General features: G+C 42.7%; 1 protein-coding gene across 1 annotated transcript in view; it reads left to right on the top strand.

The window, feature by feature from the left end:
* LOC144720922 (F-box/LRR-repeat protein 20-like) overlaps positions 1 to 19,708 on the top strand; it is a 39,236-nt gene that overhangs the window by 5,214 nt on the left and 14,314 nt on the right. Inside the window, exons 3-8 of the mRNA XM_078598091.1 lie at positions 4,862 to 4,916; positions 5,547 to 5,621; positions 12,268 to 12,362; positions 16,168 to 16,236; positions 18,347 to 18,442; positions 19,150 to 19,276. Of these exons, the coding sequence (XP_078454217.1) occupies positions 4,862 to 4,916; positions 5,547 to 5,621; positions 12,268 to 12,362; positions 16,168 to 16,236; positions 18,347 to 18,442; positions 19,150 to 19,276 (517 nt within the window). The remainder of the gene's footprint in view (positions 1 to 4,861; positions 4,917 to 5,546; positions 5,622 to 12,267; positions 12,363 to 16,167; positions 16,237 to 18,346; positions 18,443 to 19,149; positions 19,277 to 19,708) is intronic.

The raw sequence follows: 19,708 nt of genomic DNA on the forward strand, positions 1-19,708 counted from the left end.
TGTTATCTTGAAGCTGAGCACATGCTCTGTTTGCATGTACAGGTGATGACAGAGCACCAATTGTGTTGGAGATTGTCCCTGCACAGTTTCGGCAGTGACTTGTAAAAAAACCAAAATTAAATGACAGCCCTTTTTCAATCAACTTTTGGTTGTGGGTTTTTCCATACTGCATTGGTCATGGGGGTTGTTTGATCGTAATTCACCACGCCAGTCAATGTGGGTTGGTGAAGGGATGGGGGTCCCAAGACCGGTTTAGATCTTACAACTTATGTTAGTCATGAACTCGGTATGCTGGGTCTCAGTTGCTTGTAATAAACGAAACACTGGTACCACTTTCCACACTACTCTGCAAGTGTAGTCAGATGGATTTTAACGATTTGTTATGCCACGTCTTCATTTCGGTGATGAGCTGTGCCATAACAGTTCTAAGTTAACACAAGTGTCAGTTGAGGTGTAAATAAATCTATAATTCCTTTGCTCGGCCAGTAGAATTCTCACAGGAATACTACAAAATATTGGACGGAAGCTGAAATTAAATATATATTTGTCAGTGACCTAAGCCACAAGACGAGGGATGGTGGTTAGCTGTGTGCTGGTGGCGTGCCAAATAATGAGGACCGCTGAGGCCGTTTTGTAGGCCAGATATTTAAAGAAATATGTATAAGTGCTCGTGTACGCGTGCGTGCATTTTGTCGGAGCCACTCAATTTGCCGTGGGACTTGAATCGAGGTTAGTGACCACCTGCCTAGCTACCGAGCTACCATATGCCGTCCGTCTCTAATTTCAATGCAAATAAGGCGTTTGATTATTCTGCTCGTTACATTTGGCCAGCAAATTAGTTTTTTTCCCCCTCTCTCTGCTCTGGTTTCATCATTGTGCGGAAAAGAACAGCGACTATGGGCCTCTTGTGTTTCGTGCGTTGGGGGGGATGTGGGGGTTGTGGCTTGCCTCCTCTAGCCATATCACATCCTCCACTGTGTGTGTCACGACCTATACAGACACATGTTTGTTATTAGCCACATTGGGGGAGCATTATCTGCCTCGGAAAACATAATCTTGGAAACTAATGAAATCCACGATGTCGTCCGATGTATGTTGTGGATTACGTGTTTGCCGCTTTGTTATTTTTTGCGGATGACAGATGGTTTGCTTTTGCTTGTATTTTATGCTCCCAAGGTCGGCTGAGTATTTATTGCAGTTTAAACGGCCTAAAATGCTCAGCTTTTTGTAGTGGGAATAATCCTGCAGCAAATTGTATTGATTGTGTCATAACAATGGAAATATTCACCACCCCCCCCCTTCCCAGAGATTCAATTAATTGTTGTGATTCGATTTGATTGAAGAATCTATAAAATAAAATGTAACAGTGATGAATGTAGCAGCCTTGGGCAGCTGTCGAGGATCATGTGAATACTTAACATATACATGAACACATTCACTTCACTGCTGCTGGATCAGTTAGCTGAGCTATTTTGCTGTATGTTTACACGGAAATGAAATGCCTCGGTTTTTTTGGAGTGATGCCTCCATGATCCTTCTGTTCAAAAAGGAAGACAATCGATTTGAAAAATTACAGGCTCATTATCCCCATTTCACTCAACTAGATAGTGCTCAGGAAAATAATAGAAAATGCAATACTGTCATGAAAAACTCCACATTCGTCAAGAACACTGTGGCCTTAAAAGAAGAATGTATATAATAGGCGACTTTTAGGCAATGGCTCTTCTTCTTAGCATGTAAATAGAGGCCAGATGGTCACCTCTCTGGTCTCAATGTTTATGTACTCTGAAGAGAAGCCATTGCCCAAAATGTTGCATATTATATCTTTTTTCCTCTGAAGGCAGTGTTATTGATGATTTCGGTGAGGTGTATTCTTGATATTTGTGCTTGTGCACCACCGCCAATGCAGAATCGCCAAATTATTTGTGCAATACTGTAATGGGTCAATTTACAGGTCAACCAACAGTAATGGCAGCAAGCTGTCAAACACATACTATCAATCAGATTCTAAAAAAATTCAAATGAATTTCACATACCATTGTGAGAATACCTGATGCAGTTATCCTCTCACAAACCAACGACTTGATACAATTATCAAATCCTCGTCTAACGATGGAACAACCACACACACAACATACACATCCAAAAACATTGATTCTTAAATTCGCGATTCGATGCACGTATCCTTAAGCTTCGTCATCGATGTTAATCAATTTGCCGATGTGTCTCAAATGTTGCAGGGTTCTTGCTTTTTTTTTAGAAGAAAATAATACATCTGAGAGCAGGAGAAGAAAAACCACGTCGGATTGTATTGCCTGCGGTATGAGGTGGCAGGGAAGCAGGAAGTAAAGCGGACCTGCGGGGCAGCCATCACTCGAATGCCATTGCAGTGAAAGAGAGGTCTTTATTTTTCTATCATCCGGACTTAACCAACTCTCTGCACCAATGGGGGGAAAAAATGGCAGATTAATTAAAAATCCATCCGTTCGGCTGGGAATGAGTGACACGGCGATGGTGACCTGAATCGTCAAGCAGCTGGAGCACGTGTGTGTGTGTCGGGGGGGGGGAGGTTACCCCCCCCCCCCCATCTTCTTTGTGACACCCGCTGGGACAAAATGTTATCATTTGGCAGCAATCGAGGAGACAATGTTTAATTTAAAATGTTATTAACATGAATAATGAGGGATATGCTCAATCATTAGCCCCTTTGCTTTTCTCACAGTTTATTTTACTATAAATATCGGGAGACTGAATAGAGGTGTTTTAAAAACGATATGTTAATATCCGAGCTGTTTATCATTTGAATAATGGGTGGTGGGATGGATATTTTTTTTTTCTACATGGAGGCAGAGCTGTCTCTGTTTGAAATGGGTAATGTCTTTTTAAACATTTCGAGCACGCCGCATTGTTATGCTGATGATGGGCCTTTACAAGCGGCATTTAATGCAGGATGACACTTTGAAAATTCACGATCGCACATGCGCTCACACACGCGCACACATTGTTCATGCCAAGTCATATGCATTTAGAGAACCCACGTATCCATAGAAGGTAAAGGTGCAGCACTGCAAAGTATTGTTCATGCTGCCGCTGCAAGAATGTCCTCCACTACAGGGAGCTCCTGAGAGCCCCTTCTCAAAGGTCTTTTGGTCTACTTTTCCTTTTCACAATCCATTTCTTGTGGTTCATTCCCATTGATTGTTATAATAACGTAACATCTGAGATGATTAAGATATTCACTATTTCTCTTTATACAGTGGTACCCCAGAGATCGAACTTAATTCGTTCCAAAAGGCCATTCTAACACCGAATTAAGGTTCCCCATAAGATTTAATGTAAATGACATAAATTGGTTCCAGACACAAGAAATCTCATTATAAAGCATTTTTACACGAAGTTTACAGTAATTACATGCATAAATCCATACAAAAAAACAAGAAACAATAAATAAATGGAATAAATGAATAAATATATGGAATAAATGAAATAAATGAACATTGGACTATACCTGTAATAAGGAGATTTGATGGCTTGAGTGGAAGGTGGTGAGGAGGAGGAGGTGGTTGTGTTATTGTTTGGGTGAGAGCTTCGCGTTAACTGAGCCTCTTATACGGTAAAACCTTGGGGCAAGCATCATGAATGCTGGCCATACGCGTCTCAGCTGTACAGGTTCTTTCAAGTCGCGATTGCCCGTTCGACCTCCGAATTTCGTTGGGTTTCTGGGGGAATTTTTTTTCGGAGATATCGTTTGAACACCGATTTGTTCGAGTTCTGGTGCGTCCGATCTCCGAGGTTCTACTGTACCTTGATTCCTCCAATACAATTTTAATTTTAAGGAACATGTCTTCGAGTGTGGCTATAATTACCTTGGTGAGAGAGATGTTAACATTTTGCAGTGGCGAGATGTAGTTAACAATCTCGGCTGGTATGCATGAGGTCGTTTGTACGATCCCAATCCTGATGCCTGTATATTTGTAGTTTGAATATTCTCCTTGTGGTCGTGTGGATTTTTCTCTGGGTATTCCTGGTTTTTCCCTCCACATTTAGAAATATGCGTTTAGAGTATTTGGCTGCTAAAAATGTCAACATGATAAGCCACTTCATTTGTGGCCAGGTCGCTTCTGAAAAAGAACTATATAGCTCAGTGGGCCTTTCCTGGTAAAATTCAAAGTTTAGTTGTAGTATCTCCTCGCCCGACTCTTCTGATTTTTATTTTGTTACTTGTGCAATCTCATTGTCGCTGTTCCTTACTTGTGTTTTTATCAATTGTAAGTGATTGCATCAGTCCAAATTGAATCAAATGCCTTATGGTAATCTGCAAAAGCTCTACATAGTGGCATTTGATACGTTTCTCTTCTAGAGTGTGATTTGTGGTAGACGTGGTAGAAAAACGTTTTCTAAATATAATTTCCTCATGATTGGTTGACCTCTAAATTGACCATTTTTAAGTTCTCTAATCATCAGGAACAGTTTATATATCCACATGACAAGAGGCTGATGGACCTGCAATTCATCAAGTCACGTGATTGACACACAGCTCCATGGGGCCTTTTTGGGCAGACTTCTTTAGTTAAATGTGAAATGTGTTTTTTTTCCAGCAGCCACCGACTTCTGAGATCATCAGCAGAGAGTGGGGAGCCCCACCCCTTTCCGCACATCTGTGACGAGTGCAGCGTGATTGATCCCTGACATTCTCAAGTTCCTGTCACTATTAGGAGCGCCGTAGGGATTCAATGGGATTTTAATCTCGTGTATCAACAGGAACAGAGGCGGGATTTAACGGCGAGCACAACACCACCCGCCCTGCAGCGTGTGACACCACTGGAGTGCTGGCCATGATTATTGATTGTGCTCTCTGTAGGATATTCTCCTGCCTGGATGTGGTCACACTCTGTCGCTGTGCCCAGGTGTCCAGGGTAAGAAAAGCCGTTTCATTAGTTGCTTCTCAACCTGTCACTCTTGACTGATTTAACATTGAGCATCACGACCAGTTTTATACAATATATAGATACCTTGCTATTTCTTTCATTGGTGTCCTATTTTTGTTCATGCTTTGGTTATTTTAGCGACCCATGCCACTTTTGAAAATAAGACTGTATCCTGGTCCCTTGAGTTCTAACCTGGTTAAACAAAATAAACTTGAAACTTGAGTCTGAGTAATGCTTGGATGGGTGACCTTTATGGGTGGTCACAGGGACTGCTGTTTGATACAAACTGATATAAGCAATTCTACACCGATGACAATCTTCAAAAGAACCTCTCAAGCACAACCTTTTTTATAAATAGAAGCACAGCATTACCTGGCTCGTCGGTTTCAACATTGTATATTCTCAGGAGTGCACGAGCGTGTATTTGTGTCCTTACGTACCAAGACCGTTGTCAGGTAGCTTTCTCACAAGAGCACGGGAGAGTGGTACCTTAGTAATAACAATAACATCCTGCTCATTGTGAAACACGTAGCAAACCAGGGAGCCTCCTCGTCATTTGTGACCGTGCAAAAATGTTTATCGACGGCGCTGTTCTCACCATTTTTTTCCCATCTCCAGTCATGGAACGTCCTCGCTCTGGATGGCAGCAACTGGCAGAGGATCGACCTCTTCAACTTTCAGAGGGACATAGAGGTAAGTGTCCTTCTGGGCCGTGTGACCGCCACCATGCACCACCGTGAGCCAATCGCCAGGGAGCGTTGGTGGCCTTGCACCTCAAGAGTCTAGGGGTTGTGAATTGATAATCGATTTATCTTTTGGTATACTTGTTTATGGAATCGATTATCAATTCAAAAAGGTCATGGAAGCAATAATCGAAACCAACCGTGACAACGTTCAAATTGCACGATGTATTCAAATAGCTTTGGTCACGGGGCGGCAACCCACTGCATACAATATATATAAATAAACTTAGTCCTTTCTCAGTCCATTTGCTAGATGAAGGTCTCATCATGCCGTAAAGGTCATAGGGTTGTTTGGATATGCTTCACTATGCTAATCAGTGGCTTTTTATTTATTGTTAATTTGCATGTGATTATCCATAGTGCAAAAACAAGAAACTTATAACCCCGGTGAGAAACCTTCTGTCCGCTTTAAAATGCAAAACAAAAGGAATATCTCTTACAGATAACAGGCGTGTAACGAAACATCCGTTCATCAATTAAAAACTAATTTCTACACCTGCATTAATTACTGTGTGTGATAATCGATTTATGGTTTGTGCAGATCTCGTGCCAATTTTTAAATGTGTCTAATGGAGCAGCACACAGGTGGAATAATAATGAGACACTATATAAACCAGATGCAATAACAAGACTAACTAATCGGGTGGCTTTTTGTTAACTGATTTTGCAACCTAAAAAAACGGTTAGAATCACAAACGAGCCAACACCCTTGAGAGGACGTCCACCGTGGTGAGGGTGGCTAAATCTGCTGATGCGCCGGTACTGGGCGGATTGCCGCATCATCAATCAGTGGATAGGTCATAGCTGATAATGATGATATCTAATTGCTGGATGGTGAATCACTACTTGCCTAGTTTGTACATACCCAGGCTTGACAACAGCGTAAAGCTTCGTTGGTGGTTTGGGGTAAGCATGTCGGTTTATAAACTAGAGGAGGCGCCATGATGTGTACATTCATATCCACTATCAGTGGTAGTGCTGTCACATGAACGTGTTGTGATGGAGCACCTGCCTGTAACAGTAACGTTCTCAATCATTAACAAAACCTCACAGTTGTGTTTAGTAGCCTGCGACCACACACCCTAAGTGTGTATCTACAAGATGAGAGCTGTTTTGTGGGTTGCATCTTCCTGTATTAGCGTTTGCATAAACCTCGTAGAATGTTCCTACCTCGGAACTGGAAACGACCTTGGCATAGTATGGTTGATGTGGATGCACGTCAAGGCTGGGGCTAGGCTAACATCAAACACCACGGTCTCAGGAAAAGGTCTCCTGACAGCGTCTCGTGGGGTCGCTGAACTGCAGCCAGGGGCAAGTGAATAATGATAGAAAATGGACATATGTGCTCCATGGTCTTCTTTGCAAATGTATCCAAATGGGTTGGGTGTTTTTTTAATGATTTATAGTTATATGGTAATGATTTACAGCTCTCCGCTGCTGGATGAGGGCCTCCCTCCACACCTTTGTGATCATTTGAGCATACTTCACAACGCTGTTCAGTGTGGGTTGGTGATGAGCATGGTAGGCCCACGTCAAGATCGGATATCGCACGCCACTGATGTTAGTCGTGGCCACGAATTAAACTCACATTTCCAGATTTGTAGCACAGTGTACAAACCATTGCGTCTCTGCCCACCCTGCTCATTGTTAGAAATAGATATATAAGGATCAAAAACACATTGGTGTACAACACTGCCTTAAAATAATATTTTTAAAATCTGTGACGTTTCGAGCAATGGCCCTTCTTCATAGCACAAATGTAGAGAGACCAGAGAGGGTGACTGCACTCACAATGGGGCCTGATGAGAATTACATTTAAAAAATGTTTTCCCAAGAACCAGTTCATAAATGGGCATATGAATGGTTACCTAAGTGCAGCTATCGAGTACCAGACAAATCCTTCAATGAGCAAACATATTACGAAATTAACTCATTTAAACTTATAAAATGTTGCTGGCACAATGCAATGTGGGAAGGTTTGTTTTTTGTGAGGAGCTACCCCACCACCCCCCTCCTTGGCAGTGCATTCCTGGGTCCAATTACTATATAAATAAATATTGAGGCCTTTCCCTCCTAATTTCCATGGTCTTTCACGTAACATGGCTGTGAATTGCGTTGTTGTGTACATATGCTTTTAACCAACAATATACAGAATTGTTCATAACAGTATAAAAACGCCAAACTATTTGACTTTGTTTTATACATAGCCGAGTGCTGAGCTGGTCGGTGCAGGGTGAAACTGGATGTTTAGGTTAACCATTCACCAGTGTCTGGAGGCTGACTAATTCAATTGAACAATGGGCAACACTCTAACACATTAGACACTGCAAACACAAGTGAATGAAGAAAACGGAAGACGTCGGAAAGAGGATGAGACGAGTGGAAGTCTCATTGGCAAGAAGATGAGGCTCCTATGGCTCGAACATCTACTCGCCATGAATACCGCAGTGGCGGTTACCACAAAAACGGAAAGAATGGAAACCCCGACACAGGGAAGACGGAAAAGGGGAATACCTAGGAGCACATGGTGAGACACAGTAAACAGCGACTTGGCACAGTGAGATCTAACAATAACAGGAAGGGGTGGAATGAACACGTGTCGTAATGCCACCTGGTGATGATGAACACCTGGGTGTAGTTTCTCGCCATTATTATTATATATCCACGTTGTGGGTGTCTTTTACATAATAGCAGTGCGCACATTGCCCACATAGTTTTGAGTGCTCGCAATACGAGGCTTGGGCATTGCAGTGTCTTTCATTGTACCCACTCTCATTTCATAGCCTGCTAAAGTGTACCGCCGACATCGCTGTAACCATATTGGGATTAGACTGCGCAGAGTTTGAGCCAGGAACTTAGGGCCTGGCTGTGACCAAATCACCTGCCCAGTGTTGTCAGATCTCGGAACCTAAGCAGGCCTGAAGCCTGGATATTGTGCTGGATGGTTGTGTGAGAAACAGGAGGCAGTGTAGAAATATTCATTGTTAAGCTGTTCTTCTATGCTCCCACGGTCTGTGCACTCCACCTTCACGCGTCCGCACTGACCAGTGTGGTGAAGCGGGGGGGGGGGGGAAATAACCCCCATGGGCCGCACACATTCATTAAAAGTGGCTGTACATCCACCGAAAACCGAGGTTATTGCTTTCCTCTTGATACGTTTTGTTATTTACTGTATTTGCATTAAACGGAGGAGCAAGCGTAAGAATGACCGAAGACGATGATGATGATAATACTCCTGTTGAGTGCGATGGGATGGTATGTGTTGATGCGGAGACACCTGCACCAAACGTGTGCACACCCGTGGCAGTGGTAAATGTTTATTCCTGGCAGCAAGCCAGCACATTAAGCACCCACTGGGGCAGAATTTTAATAGCTATTGGTACATAAAAGGGGACACTCCATGCATTAAACAGCTGGTGGCCCAGTGGCAATTTAAAGGTTGAAATTTGTAATTCTTTAACCGGCAAAAGAAAACATGTGAAGTACCACAATGTCATTAAAGAATAACAGCCGTGTAGAGCAAGGGACATTTGCATTAAGCTTTGATTTTTTCAGAGCAAAGCATCTTTATCAATATGTGGAAATAATTCGATGGTGGCTGAAGAGCCTGTATGTGTGTGTGGTTTCAATGCATCCATAGTTTATTGGGTATGATGGTGATTGTGAGATGTCGTGAATAGATTATCCATTTTCGATAGATCATAGATTTCTGATAATCGTTTTCACAATCCTGAACGTTGAAGAAGTGTTGGAATTGATGATTGAATCCAGTTTAGTGTTAGCAAGAAAGTAATTGGCACAGCGGACATATAAACCGTACGGCTCGTTCCAATGTGATTGGTCAGTTGCAGCAACTGTATGGAAGGCTCATCAGTCACCGGGGTGTTTGGTATGTGTTAGATATTTAGTTTTGTATGGTAAAATAGTTGTTTCCCTTTTTGCAACAGTTATTGATAACGCGACAAAAACTAAAGCGTCCATTATCGCGAGCCACACAGCAGCAATACTCCCAACAGATTTTCTCGAATCTGTCTCAACGTTCTTGTTGGGTAAGCAAAAACGAATTTAAACATCGTAAAAACAACTCTGTACTCGTGTTTCATCACATTCCTTTTTACACACTTTTATTTAACTCACTCTGTTGTTGTTGGCATCTCCTCAAATTTTGTAACTCAATTTTAACCCACTTCCCAATGTGGTATCGACTGCAAACTTTGTATACTTATGTCGTACTGATGACAATACTATATTCTATAAAAAAAAATACAAAGAATATTTTTGAACATTCTTTTTAATATGTTATGTTTCGGCTTGGGTCTAATTGCCCACGCTCAACTGACGTTGGTTGTAAATCACCACGGGCCCCTTACGTTATGGCAAACTTTGCGGCCACTTCCTGGAATCGTGGAGTTCTGCCATTACGAGTACGGTACATTTCATTAAAGCGTGTTTTAAAAAAAGCATTTTTAAATATTACTTATTATTAACTGACCGGCAAATCTGCCCGGGATGTTTTGGTCCCTTGCTCAATGGCCATGCCGTGTTCCCACGAATCGAGCTGAGGTTGCCGCCGCAGATTATGCGTTGCTGCTCGGCGATAAAATCGAGGGCGACAGTGATGGGATTACGTGCGTGCGTTGCCGCGCCGGCTGTTGTAATCCGCCGGTACCATCGATGCCATTGGCACTTCGCCGACCAACTTAGCCGCATCCACTGCTAGGTTGGGCAGATGATGACAAAAATATACAAATGTTTTTGTACTACATTCGTGGTAATTGTCGATTTTACATTTGCACAACGGTGGCAGTGGGTTCAGGGAACTGAATGTACACGGGTTTATTGGCAACATATCGCTATCACTGTTACAACACCCACCATCTCGTATACGGGCACATTACACTGTTATTTCATAAACAATGTTTGTCTAATATTTAGATAACATTTATAGATCTTCACTGTGTCTATTAGTTGTGTAAATGATGCATTGATTCAAATCGACCGTTACGCCCCAGCTAACTCCATTGAATCGTGTGTGTAAGCTTAAACTTGTCTGTGATTGGTATGTATTTTGTACGGTAGTGGTTTCATATGACCCCTCCAGCCACAGCACTCACCACAACATTCAAATAATCAATTTTGGAAGCAAATCTCTACACATTCTCTTCACAATTCATTGGATCGCAGGGACAAGGGGACGGATCATTACACCCCTAATGTGTCTCAACAAAGGCGTCGTCCATCTGCATGCACAATGGGATTTTATAGGTACCAGTCGGAATATGGCACAAATACAAATCATTTTCATTATTTTTCAAAGTGGCAAATTCAAAATGTGAACGTGCCGATTATTCTTTATGATAAGTCCATACATTTGGGGCTTCAACTTACCAGGATTATATTGAGGAGGCTTTTTCACAAGTTTATTATTTCTCATTATGTTGGGTTTTTTCTCCCACAAAGTATCTCGTCCTCTTCGAATGGCCACATTAAGCACTTGCTGTGCAAAGGTGGGAATCATTCATCACTTGGTGTCATTGTGTTCCTGCTGAGACCTCAGGAGGGCCCCCTACCCCCCACGCTGACTACAGACTGAACCACAGAGTATGGCACAACGTATCTGACAGGAGCGTGTACGCCTTCACCGCCTCACCAGGGCATTGTGGGCTATGTCTGAGTAGTTTGACCACCAATGGAGTTGGCCAAACAGCCCAATAAAGGACCAAAATGCTTGGACAATTGTTGCTGCCAATTCTGGCTGCCTTCCTACATGTCTGTGGTTTCCCGTGTGTCTAAATAAGTATCTCCCTCCTCGGCGTGAACGAAAACTCTACGCGTTACAAATTCAAAATTTTTGCCAGGTCTGGTTCGATTGGTGACCTGGAATGTATTTATGCACGGAGTATAACGACATCACAATGCGTGTGTGTGGCTACCAGTCACGGGCCAGTCTACCAGGAACCCGGAAACAATTTTGTGAAACAATTTGGTGAAACAATTTGGTGGAACAATTTACCCCCCCTTCCTTCCCCTTTGGCAATGACATGATTTGTAATTCGGGGTTGTGGTCAAACCTGGGTTCAATAATAATTACAATTACAGCTCAGCATTGTAAGCTCAAGTTACAATTACACCCGAATTGTGATTGCCATCCATTATTAATGACAATTACAATTGAAATTGACCACATGTCTGGTTGTGCTTCTGTTATAATTATTATTGTTTACATTGCAGTGAAAGTTAACACCTCTAGTGGCTGTAGGAGTGGCATGTACCCATTACATGCAACATCTACAATGATAATATATATCAATGCAAATAGGTGTCTTTAGCAGCAAATATATTACAGATATTCCAGAGTGATTTTCATGTCAAAGACATCACCATTATTGTACTTCTTCGATAAGAATTACATTTTTACGTAATGTACTTGATTCGGTGCAGGAATCATGAGCTTTATAATTCATGTTAACCAACTAATTGATGTATCACCCCACCCCTAGCTGTTAAGGTCTCACAATTTAAGGCTGGAGTGTTATGATGTCCCAACATCTCATGCTTGACTTTCAACGTGTGTGTGTGTGTGCCTTCCCCCACAGGGGCGTGTGGTGGAGAACATCTCCAAACGCTGCGGCGGGTTCCTCCGGCAGCTGGGCCTGCGTGGCTGCCAGGGAGTGGGCGACAGCGCACTGCGGTAACAAGGACTGCTCGCTATGGAATCTTGCCAACGCACGTCCCGAGCAGAATGGTCAAAGTTCACTCGAGGAAGGCCCCGGTATCTTGTGGTCACCATGACCATGAAATGACAGTGGGGAACAGAGCGGAGCAGGGCGATTAATCTATTATTGTTTTCGTTGGAAGCGTCGAAAATAAACTTTTTGATGGATAACTGGAAAAAATTAACGCAATCTGTGGGTCATTTTCAATTGGCCGTGGGCCCGAGGAGGAGGAAGCATGATGAGAAGGCATCTCTGAGGGGAGAGGGAGCGCATGTGTGTGTGTGACATTTCGAATTGGCTGGTGGGAGTGCTCTGTCTATATGGGTAAGCGTGGGAGTGTAGCATCAGTAGTGTTTATGTGCAGCGGGGGCGGTGAGTGTCGTGTTGATGAGTGGTGAACAACAATGTGGATGAGTTAATTTACATATATTCCTCGACTTGCGAACGTGTCTTGTTGCGGAGCCACATTCACTAAGTCAGTGTTCGTAAGTCGAGGATGATGTTTATATTTGATGTTAACCTATAGGGCCTTGAATTGTGATCACCGGAATAATGTATTATCATTATGAGCAAGCTGCAGAAATAACCAAAAATAATAATAAATTAACAAATAGAACATTCACAATGTTCCAGTAATTATCACTGGCTGTTTTGTTCAAATGTGTACTTTGGTTTGGATTTCATTATAATTAATTTAATGTCAGCATATGTACATATAATTGGATGGAACTTTTGGGATTTAAATTGTGTTATTGCCTGTCATTGCCGTCAGTTTAACACGCGTAGGCTTTCGCGACCAATATCATCCATAATTTATTTTTTTGGATTAGATCGCGTAAATATAAATGTGTCGTTAAACCCGCCACCACCCGACACAGCCAACTAGTAAGGGTTGTCACGTAAACACAACGTGGCCAATTCATCACTAGTACAGCACCGGTGTGTTGGAGAGCAAATTCATAACATTTACAATCTGAGTACGACGTTTCGCCAACAATTACAACTAGCATCATCAGGCGACAGCCACATTTGTGGAGAAATCCGCCTGTTTCGTTACATGTAATTTGCATGTTCTGTTTACGTACAAACCTTACTAATTGGCTGTGTCCGGTGGTGGCGGGTTTAACGACACATTTATATTTACGCGATTTAACTAATAAAAACTATATTATGTCATTGCCGTATTTAGCAATTAATAATTTCTTCAGAAACATTAATTTAATTGTGCCTGCGCCACATTTTTCCTAAAATAAATCAAGGCTGCTGTGAAGATCGACCAATCTTCTAAGAGCTCACAATGTAACAATTTCCTGTTATACTACTTTGGCAGTTGTGCACAGTACAAATAACAAACACTTGATCAGAACCATTGCCTGAAATGTCACCGCGTGCATATATCTATTTTTTTCTTTTTAGTGCGTTGCTATTGAAGAATGTGTTTAGATGTGGTTGCAGGTGCTCAGACAAGTGAGAACTTAAACATTTTGGCTCTGCTGGAAAAACAACAGCAATAACTACAATAAGAACACCATTGGCTCTACACCACAGTGCAGACTGCACCGTAGACTCCGGATAGGAAGGCGTTAACAAAGGCTCTTGCAAGCAACACAATGGTGCACTTGTGGATGATCGACTTGTAAATGTCGCGTTTTAATCTGGGGCTTTACACGTGACTGAGTGCAGAGTGATCATGTCAGGCAGGTGATTCGCGTGCGTTCGCCACACAGAACATTGCCAGTCAAGCTGATGGTCTTTAGCAGTGCTTACCCACAGCAGTGTGAACATCCATAACCAGTGGTGAGATACGTTGTGGCCAGCCCGTAATGTCCCAAACAAAGCCCTAACACAAGAACTACCTGCCTGCTTGTCTCGAAGACACTGGATGGCACTTAACCATGTTAAAATTATGCATGCAGGTGAGGCTACGTCCTCCAAAAGTGGCGAACTAAAAAATCGCCTTATTGTGACTGCGGCGGAGTGCAATCCATCACTCGCATCACCAATCATTGTCCCACATGCGCTTTTGCAGGAGGTACAAATTGAATCCATCTGGCGACCCCGGAACGCCATCCATTGGCTTCCAAACTCAATGAGCGGTTACAAATTAATCCGTTGTTTGACATGCACAAGGGGGTCGTATCTTGCCTAATAAAGGTTGAATTGTTAAAGACGGGCTAGGTTTATGCTGTTTTGCCTGTGGTTAGATCACCCCGAATGTACCGAATTTACCGAATTTCAATAGATCTTTAGGTCTTGGATGGGAGATGGCCTGCGAATCCCAGCCGTTTTAGGCTTGGGCTGCAAGGTGGCCAGGAAACATGCAATAGATTCTTGAGCCTATCTGTGTAGAGCTTTGAATGTGACTTCTTTTTTACAACCTTGGGTTTTTATCGAGGTGCTCTAAATTGTCTGCATCACTCAAAACACACGTTAATGACTAATCATACCAATCAATGCAGGACCCTCCTGATGAGGAGTCCTGAGACACAGGGATTCTCTCGTGGTTAAATGTTTTATCCGAAAGCATGTTTACTTACATTCGGCTTTGTAAGTGGAATACATGACCCTTGTTATTCAACACTACGAATGTAAGAAACTGCCCATCTCTTAATCCGTATTTGAATTGCTTACAGAAGTGGGATGTTTTGCATCTCTGGCAATTTTTTTCTCTTCTCCAAAATGTATGGTGGGCTTAGCTGATTGGACTTGTCCTGTGCTATTTTGTGTTCCAGTGCTCTGTAATTATGTGAAGCATTGACACAGATTTGGACCATATAAAGTTTTATTATAATCCTGCTAATAGTATATTGGCATTCACAATGCAGCCTGCTCATTCACGCTTCTTGGGGGAGCAGCCAGCTTTCGCTGCACACCACTGGTTATGGTTTTTTTTGGGGGGGTTATTTTTTATTTGTTTGCACTTGAATTTTAAACAGGACTCAAGGTTGAACATTTTTCATTATTTTGTATTTACATTACGGAAGTATAGACGGCTGTTGAATTGCCGGTTGATTCTTTCAAATTTCAATATAGAAAAATTGTCACCTGCGTCAAAGGCGGCTGTCAAGTTGAGATTGCTGATGACGGCTATAAAATATGTCTTCCGAGCTCCGTAAATGAAATATTATGTTTTTGTTGGTGTGTTGAAGAATTATTTGCATGCGGCCATTAATAGTGTTGTAGCTACATATTTCTGAACTAGAATTCATCACAAACTATGCTTGAACTTGGCTAAGCCTGACAATAGAGGCCCCGATTTAAGGAGGATGTTGTTTATGTTTTGGTTTCATATAAATATGTTCTAGTTCATAAAGAGTTCCATAACCACTACATATTAGTTAATATTTTTGCCCACTTATGTCGTGCACGTAAAACATTCTTTGGTTATGTTCAAAATAATTTTAAAAATCTGTGTAATACTTGTCACATAATTTGCTGACTTTACCAGCAGTTGCACTTTTGTGTGTTTTTTTAAACATAATTTACAACAAACAAAAGTTTAACTTGTTAATAAAAAAAAAATCGGAAAATAATTTAGCGTTTTAAAAAATGTCGTTGAATATTTACTGTGGTTCTTTAATACATGAACTTAAATAATGTTGAAGTGTTTGGAATTTGTTAGATTTTGCATAATCCTCGATGGATTGCGCGTTGCAGTTAAACTGCAGCGGGGCCCGATCACTCCGCATTGCTGATATATCGCGCATTTGCTGGGCTGATCTCTTTTATAATCAGTCATCCCCCTCCCCCCAACACATTCTGCTTTTTCTTCTTTTGCAGGACTTTTGCCCAGAACTGCAGAAACATTGAAATTCTGAATCTCAACGGCTGCACCAAAATCACAGACAAGTACGCGCGCACGCCAAATGCTCACATGCAAAGTTGGGGCACGGTACAGATTGACGACAAAGTAATGCAAGCAGAGTTGTCTTACCTCTCTTATTTTCTGCTCACTAATATTTCGTTCCACCTGTAAATTCGAGGGCTTCTAAACGCTCGTCGTCGTCGCTGCCGGGTCAGAATCCTTGGAACTCCCTGGCAAACGGCATTGTGGGCCCCACCCTCGCTGCAGGGGCTTGCAGCGGTTCAAGGAGAAGGCCCAGCCCCACCGACTTCTCGGCGCAACTCGGGATGGGCAATAAATGATGGATTAGCAACAATACCTACATCCAAAAGAATAATAATTTTTTTAAATGACCTGCGTGACCCCCATTACCATTGGCGGAGGATACGTGGCCGTGCTTCGCCACACTGCTCAGTCCATGCTAGATGTAGCGGTTAGCGCGCTGCGCTACGAACCTGGCGGCCCGAGTTCGATTCCCGCTCTCATGATTTACACCGGTGACGATTATCTGAACCGGTCCTGGATTTCCCCTTGTTCGACTTGGTCTCAAATGTGTACATGGAGCGATGTTTAAATATTGCCACTGGGGAGACAAAGGCGGCCGGGTGTGGTGCTGGCCACCCACCCCCTCGTGTGCCGTGCCGGCCTCCGTAAGTGCTCGCTAACAGTACTTGCTCCAACAGTCTGTTAAAGCTATACAGGGATCTTTCTAATGTACTTCGCTGACATGGGGAGCGCACCACTCGCATTCGGGTGACCCAGAGTATGCGAGCACGGGTTGGACTGTCGCATCGCTAGACCATGAGAATTCGGGACAGCCTTCATCCAGCAGCTGATTGATCATGGTTAATGCTGATGTCAAATACAATGCAACCCTATTGTGTAATTTTCCACGCTGTGGAAATACTGCACTCACAGTTCCGCGTCCCCGCAAACCGATTCGATGAATTGTAAAAATAATCCTTTGAGTAATTACAAATGCAATGGGCTCAAGATGCAGCGGGTAACATTGCGTCGTCCCTCCACCCTCTCTGCGCCTGCCTGGGTTTTGTCCTGCAAGTCCCAAAGCAACAAGAGTTTCGCTGCTTTTAAATGGCCTTCGACAACACAGTATGACGGCTGCCTTTATCCTCAGTTTGGCGTGGTGGCGAAGCAAGGGGCGCTGGTGGATCACGTAGGTTTGTGAAACTCTCAAAGCCACTGGGCTGCAAGTTGTCCAGGAGATGGCAGTTCAGTTGGTTGTGAACCCATCAGTGCAGATCTTCGAGTGTTTAAACCCTTGTGCGAGGGAGTATTCTCTGTGTACTCTGGTTTCCTCACAGATGCAAAATACCTATTTTGATAATAATATAGCTTTCATCATCTGACTTTTTATGAGCCCATCTCCATTTTGGAAGTTGATCAAATTATGGTGCCATCGCCGCTTTTAAGGGTGATAACATTATGAGCTCAGTCATTTCTATTCCTACATTTCTCAATAAATTCTGGTCGCTACCTTTTTGACTAATCCTCAATGTCATCCAGCCAAGCTTGATGCTGCTTCCCACTCATTTTTATTCTGCTTCCCCCCCCCCACTCCAGCATAATTTTTTTAAGTTGACCTTTCTATTTTTATACGGTGTGCCAACAGTTTGTCATTTTGTTAATTTCCTTTCAGTGGTAATGTTTAACAACTTTTCTTCATTTGTAATTTTACCACCTCAATATATGTTCATCTTATGTTTCGGCATTTCTTAATCGTTTCTCTGTAGTATCTCAATTTGAACTCTTCTAATCAATTGTCTTTTTTCTTAATTAAAAGTCCACAAATTCACGTAAATACATTTTATTTGTGTACATGTGTAGTCCTTTTGTCAATCAACTGCTGCATGAGGATCTCCCAACACATTGCGGTTCGTGGGGTGGGGGTTATTTTTCCATACTTCACCACGCTGGTCAGTGTGGGTTGGTGATGGCGGGGGAACGTTTTCAAAGTGGGTTCAGGCTCGGCACACGTATAAAGATTCAGGGCAATTTCAGGATTCCTGGTCTGGTGCCAGGACGCGTAACCCCAGCTCTGACCGCTCTTCCCTGTTGTGCCTGTCCGCGATGGTGCCATGTGTCGGACACTAACAGCACGTGCTCCAGCCTGGGCAAGTTCTGCTCCAAACTGAAGCAGCTTGACCTCACGTCCTGCACCTCCATCACCAACCACTCGCTCAAAGCGCTCAGGCAAGTCACGATGCCTGTCACAGCTCTTATGGTAATCGACAAAAAAAGAGCAAAGCTCCTTGTGTCCAAGTGTCATAGGCTAAACTCTAACTTTGAAAATTGCTTGCAATAATTAATTGGAAAAGACATTTAGAGCAAATTAACTAAATTTGCAGATACTTCTCCCTAACAAGATTATATTAAATTATGTCTGGCTTCATGTCCGTGCCGTTTTGCCTGCATAGGCATTGGCATTGGCAGTGACAAAATAACTGGCTTGTGGCCATACGAGATGGGCTGCTGGGGGTGGTGATGGTGCGGAGCGCTCAAGGGATGAAGCCAATTAAAGTCTGAGCTCTCCAAAAGTGCTACTTGTCGCAAGGCAAGGAGGGAACGAATAAGACTGGAGGGATATGGTGGCAGACGTGGCTGTGCTTGGAGGGGCATTGTATGAAGATTATAGCCGCATCTACGTGTCCGCACAAAAGGTTAATTGCAAATAAGCTACCAGGAGGAATATTTTGTACAATAGAGCTGATAGTTCTCGGAATATTTCGTTCGAAAAATAAAATGTAAGCAGAAAAGATGTGCACAAACAACGTGTGCCCCATCAGGAGAGCTTTTTTTTATGCCAGTGCTGCTTGTGCTGATCTTTTTTTTTTATTTCTCCCCGACCACGCCTGCTGACTGATTTTGTTTTCTTTTTCTTTTTATCCCTCCTGGTGTAGCGATGGCTGCAAAGGACTAGAGCATCTCAACGTGTCGTGGTGCGACAACGTGTCGGAGGATGGTATCACGGCGCTTGTGAGGGAGTGCCCCGGCATGAAGGTCCTGCTACTCAAGGGCTGCCACATGGTGAGGCCCACCGAGGATTTTCCTGCCCTTCGTTAGGTCATTCAGTTTTTAACCAATGTTTATGTTTTTGTTAATTCGGATGGTTTTTTAGCATCTGAAAAAAAAATCTATACAAGCAGAAAGAAACCCATTTGGATGTAATTGGAATTGAAGGATTTTTTTAATTTTGCAATTTTGTTATTAACGTTCTGGATATCTTCATGGCGATTTCACCAAAAATACTGCATTTCATTGGATGATGACATTATTTGAGGACGATCAAAGCCTCAACACATTCGATCATACTGCCATAAAATGTTAAATATATATGGTTAGATTGCAAACAATCACCCGTAATGTCTGCTATGAAGAAGGGTCATTGCCCTAAATGTCACTACCTATGATATGTATTTTTTCCGTATAAGGCAGTGCTATTGACGAATGCATTACGTT

This window comes from Lampetra planeri, chromosome 10 (genome assembly GCF_965212315.1).
Source record: "Lampetra planeri chromosome 10, kcLamPlan1.2.h2, whole genome shotgun sequence".
Classification (NCBI taxonomy): domain Eukaryota; kingdom Metazoa; phylum Chordata; class Hyperoartia; order Petromyzontiformes; family Petromyzontidae; genus Lampetra; species Lampetra planeri.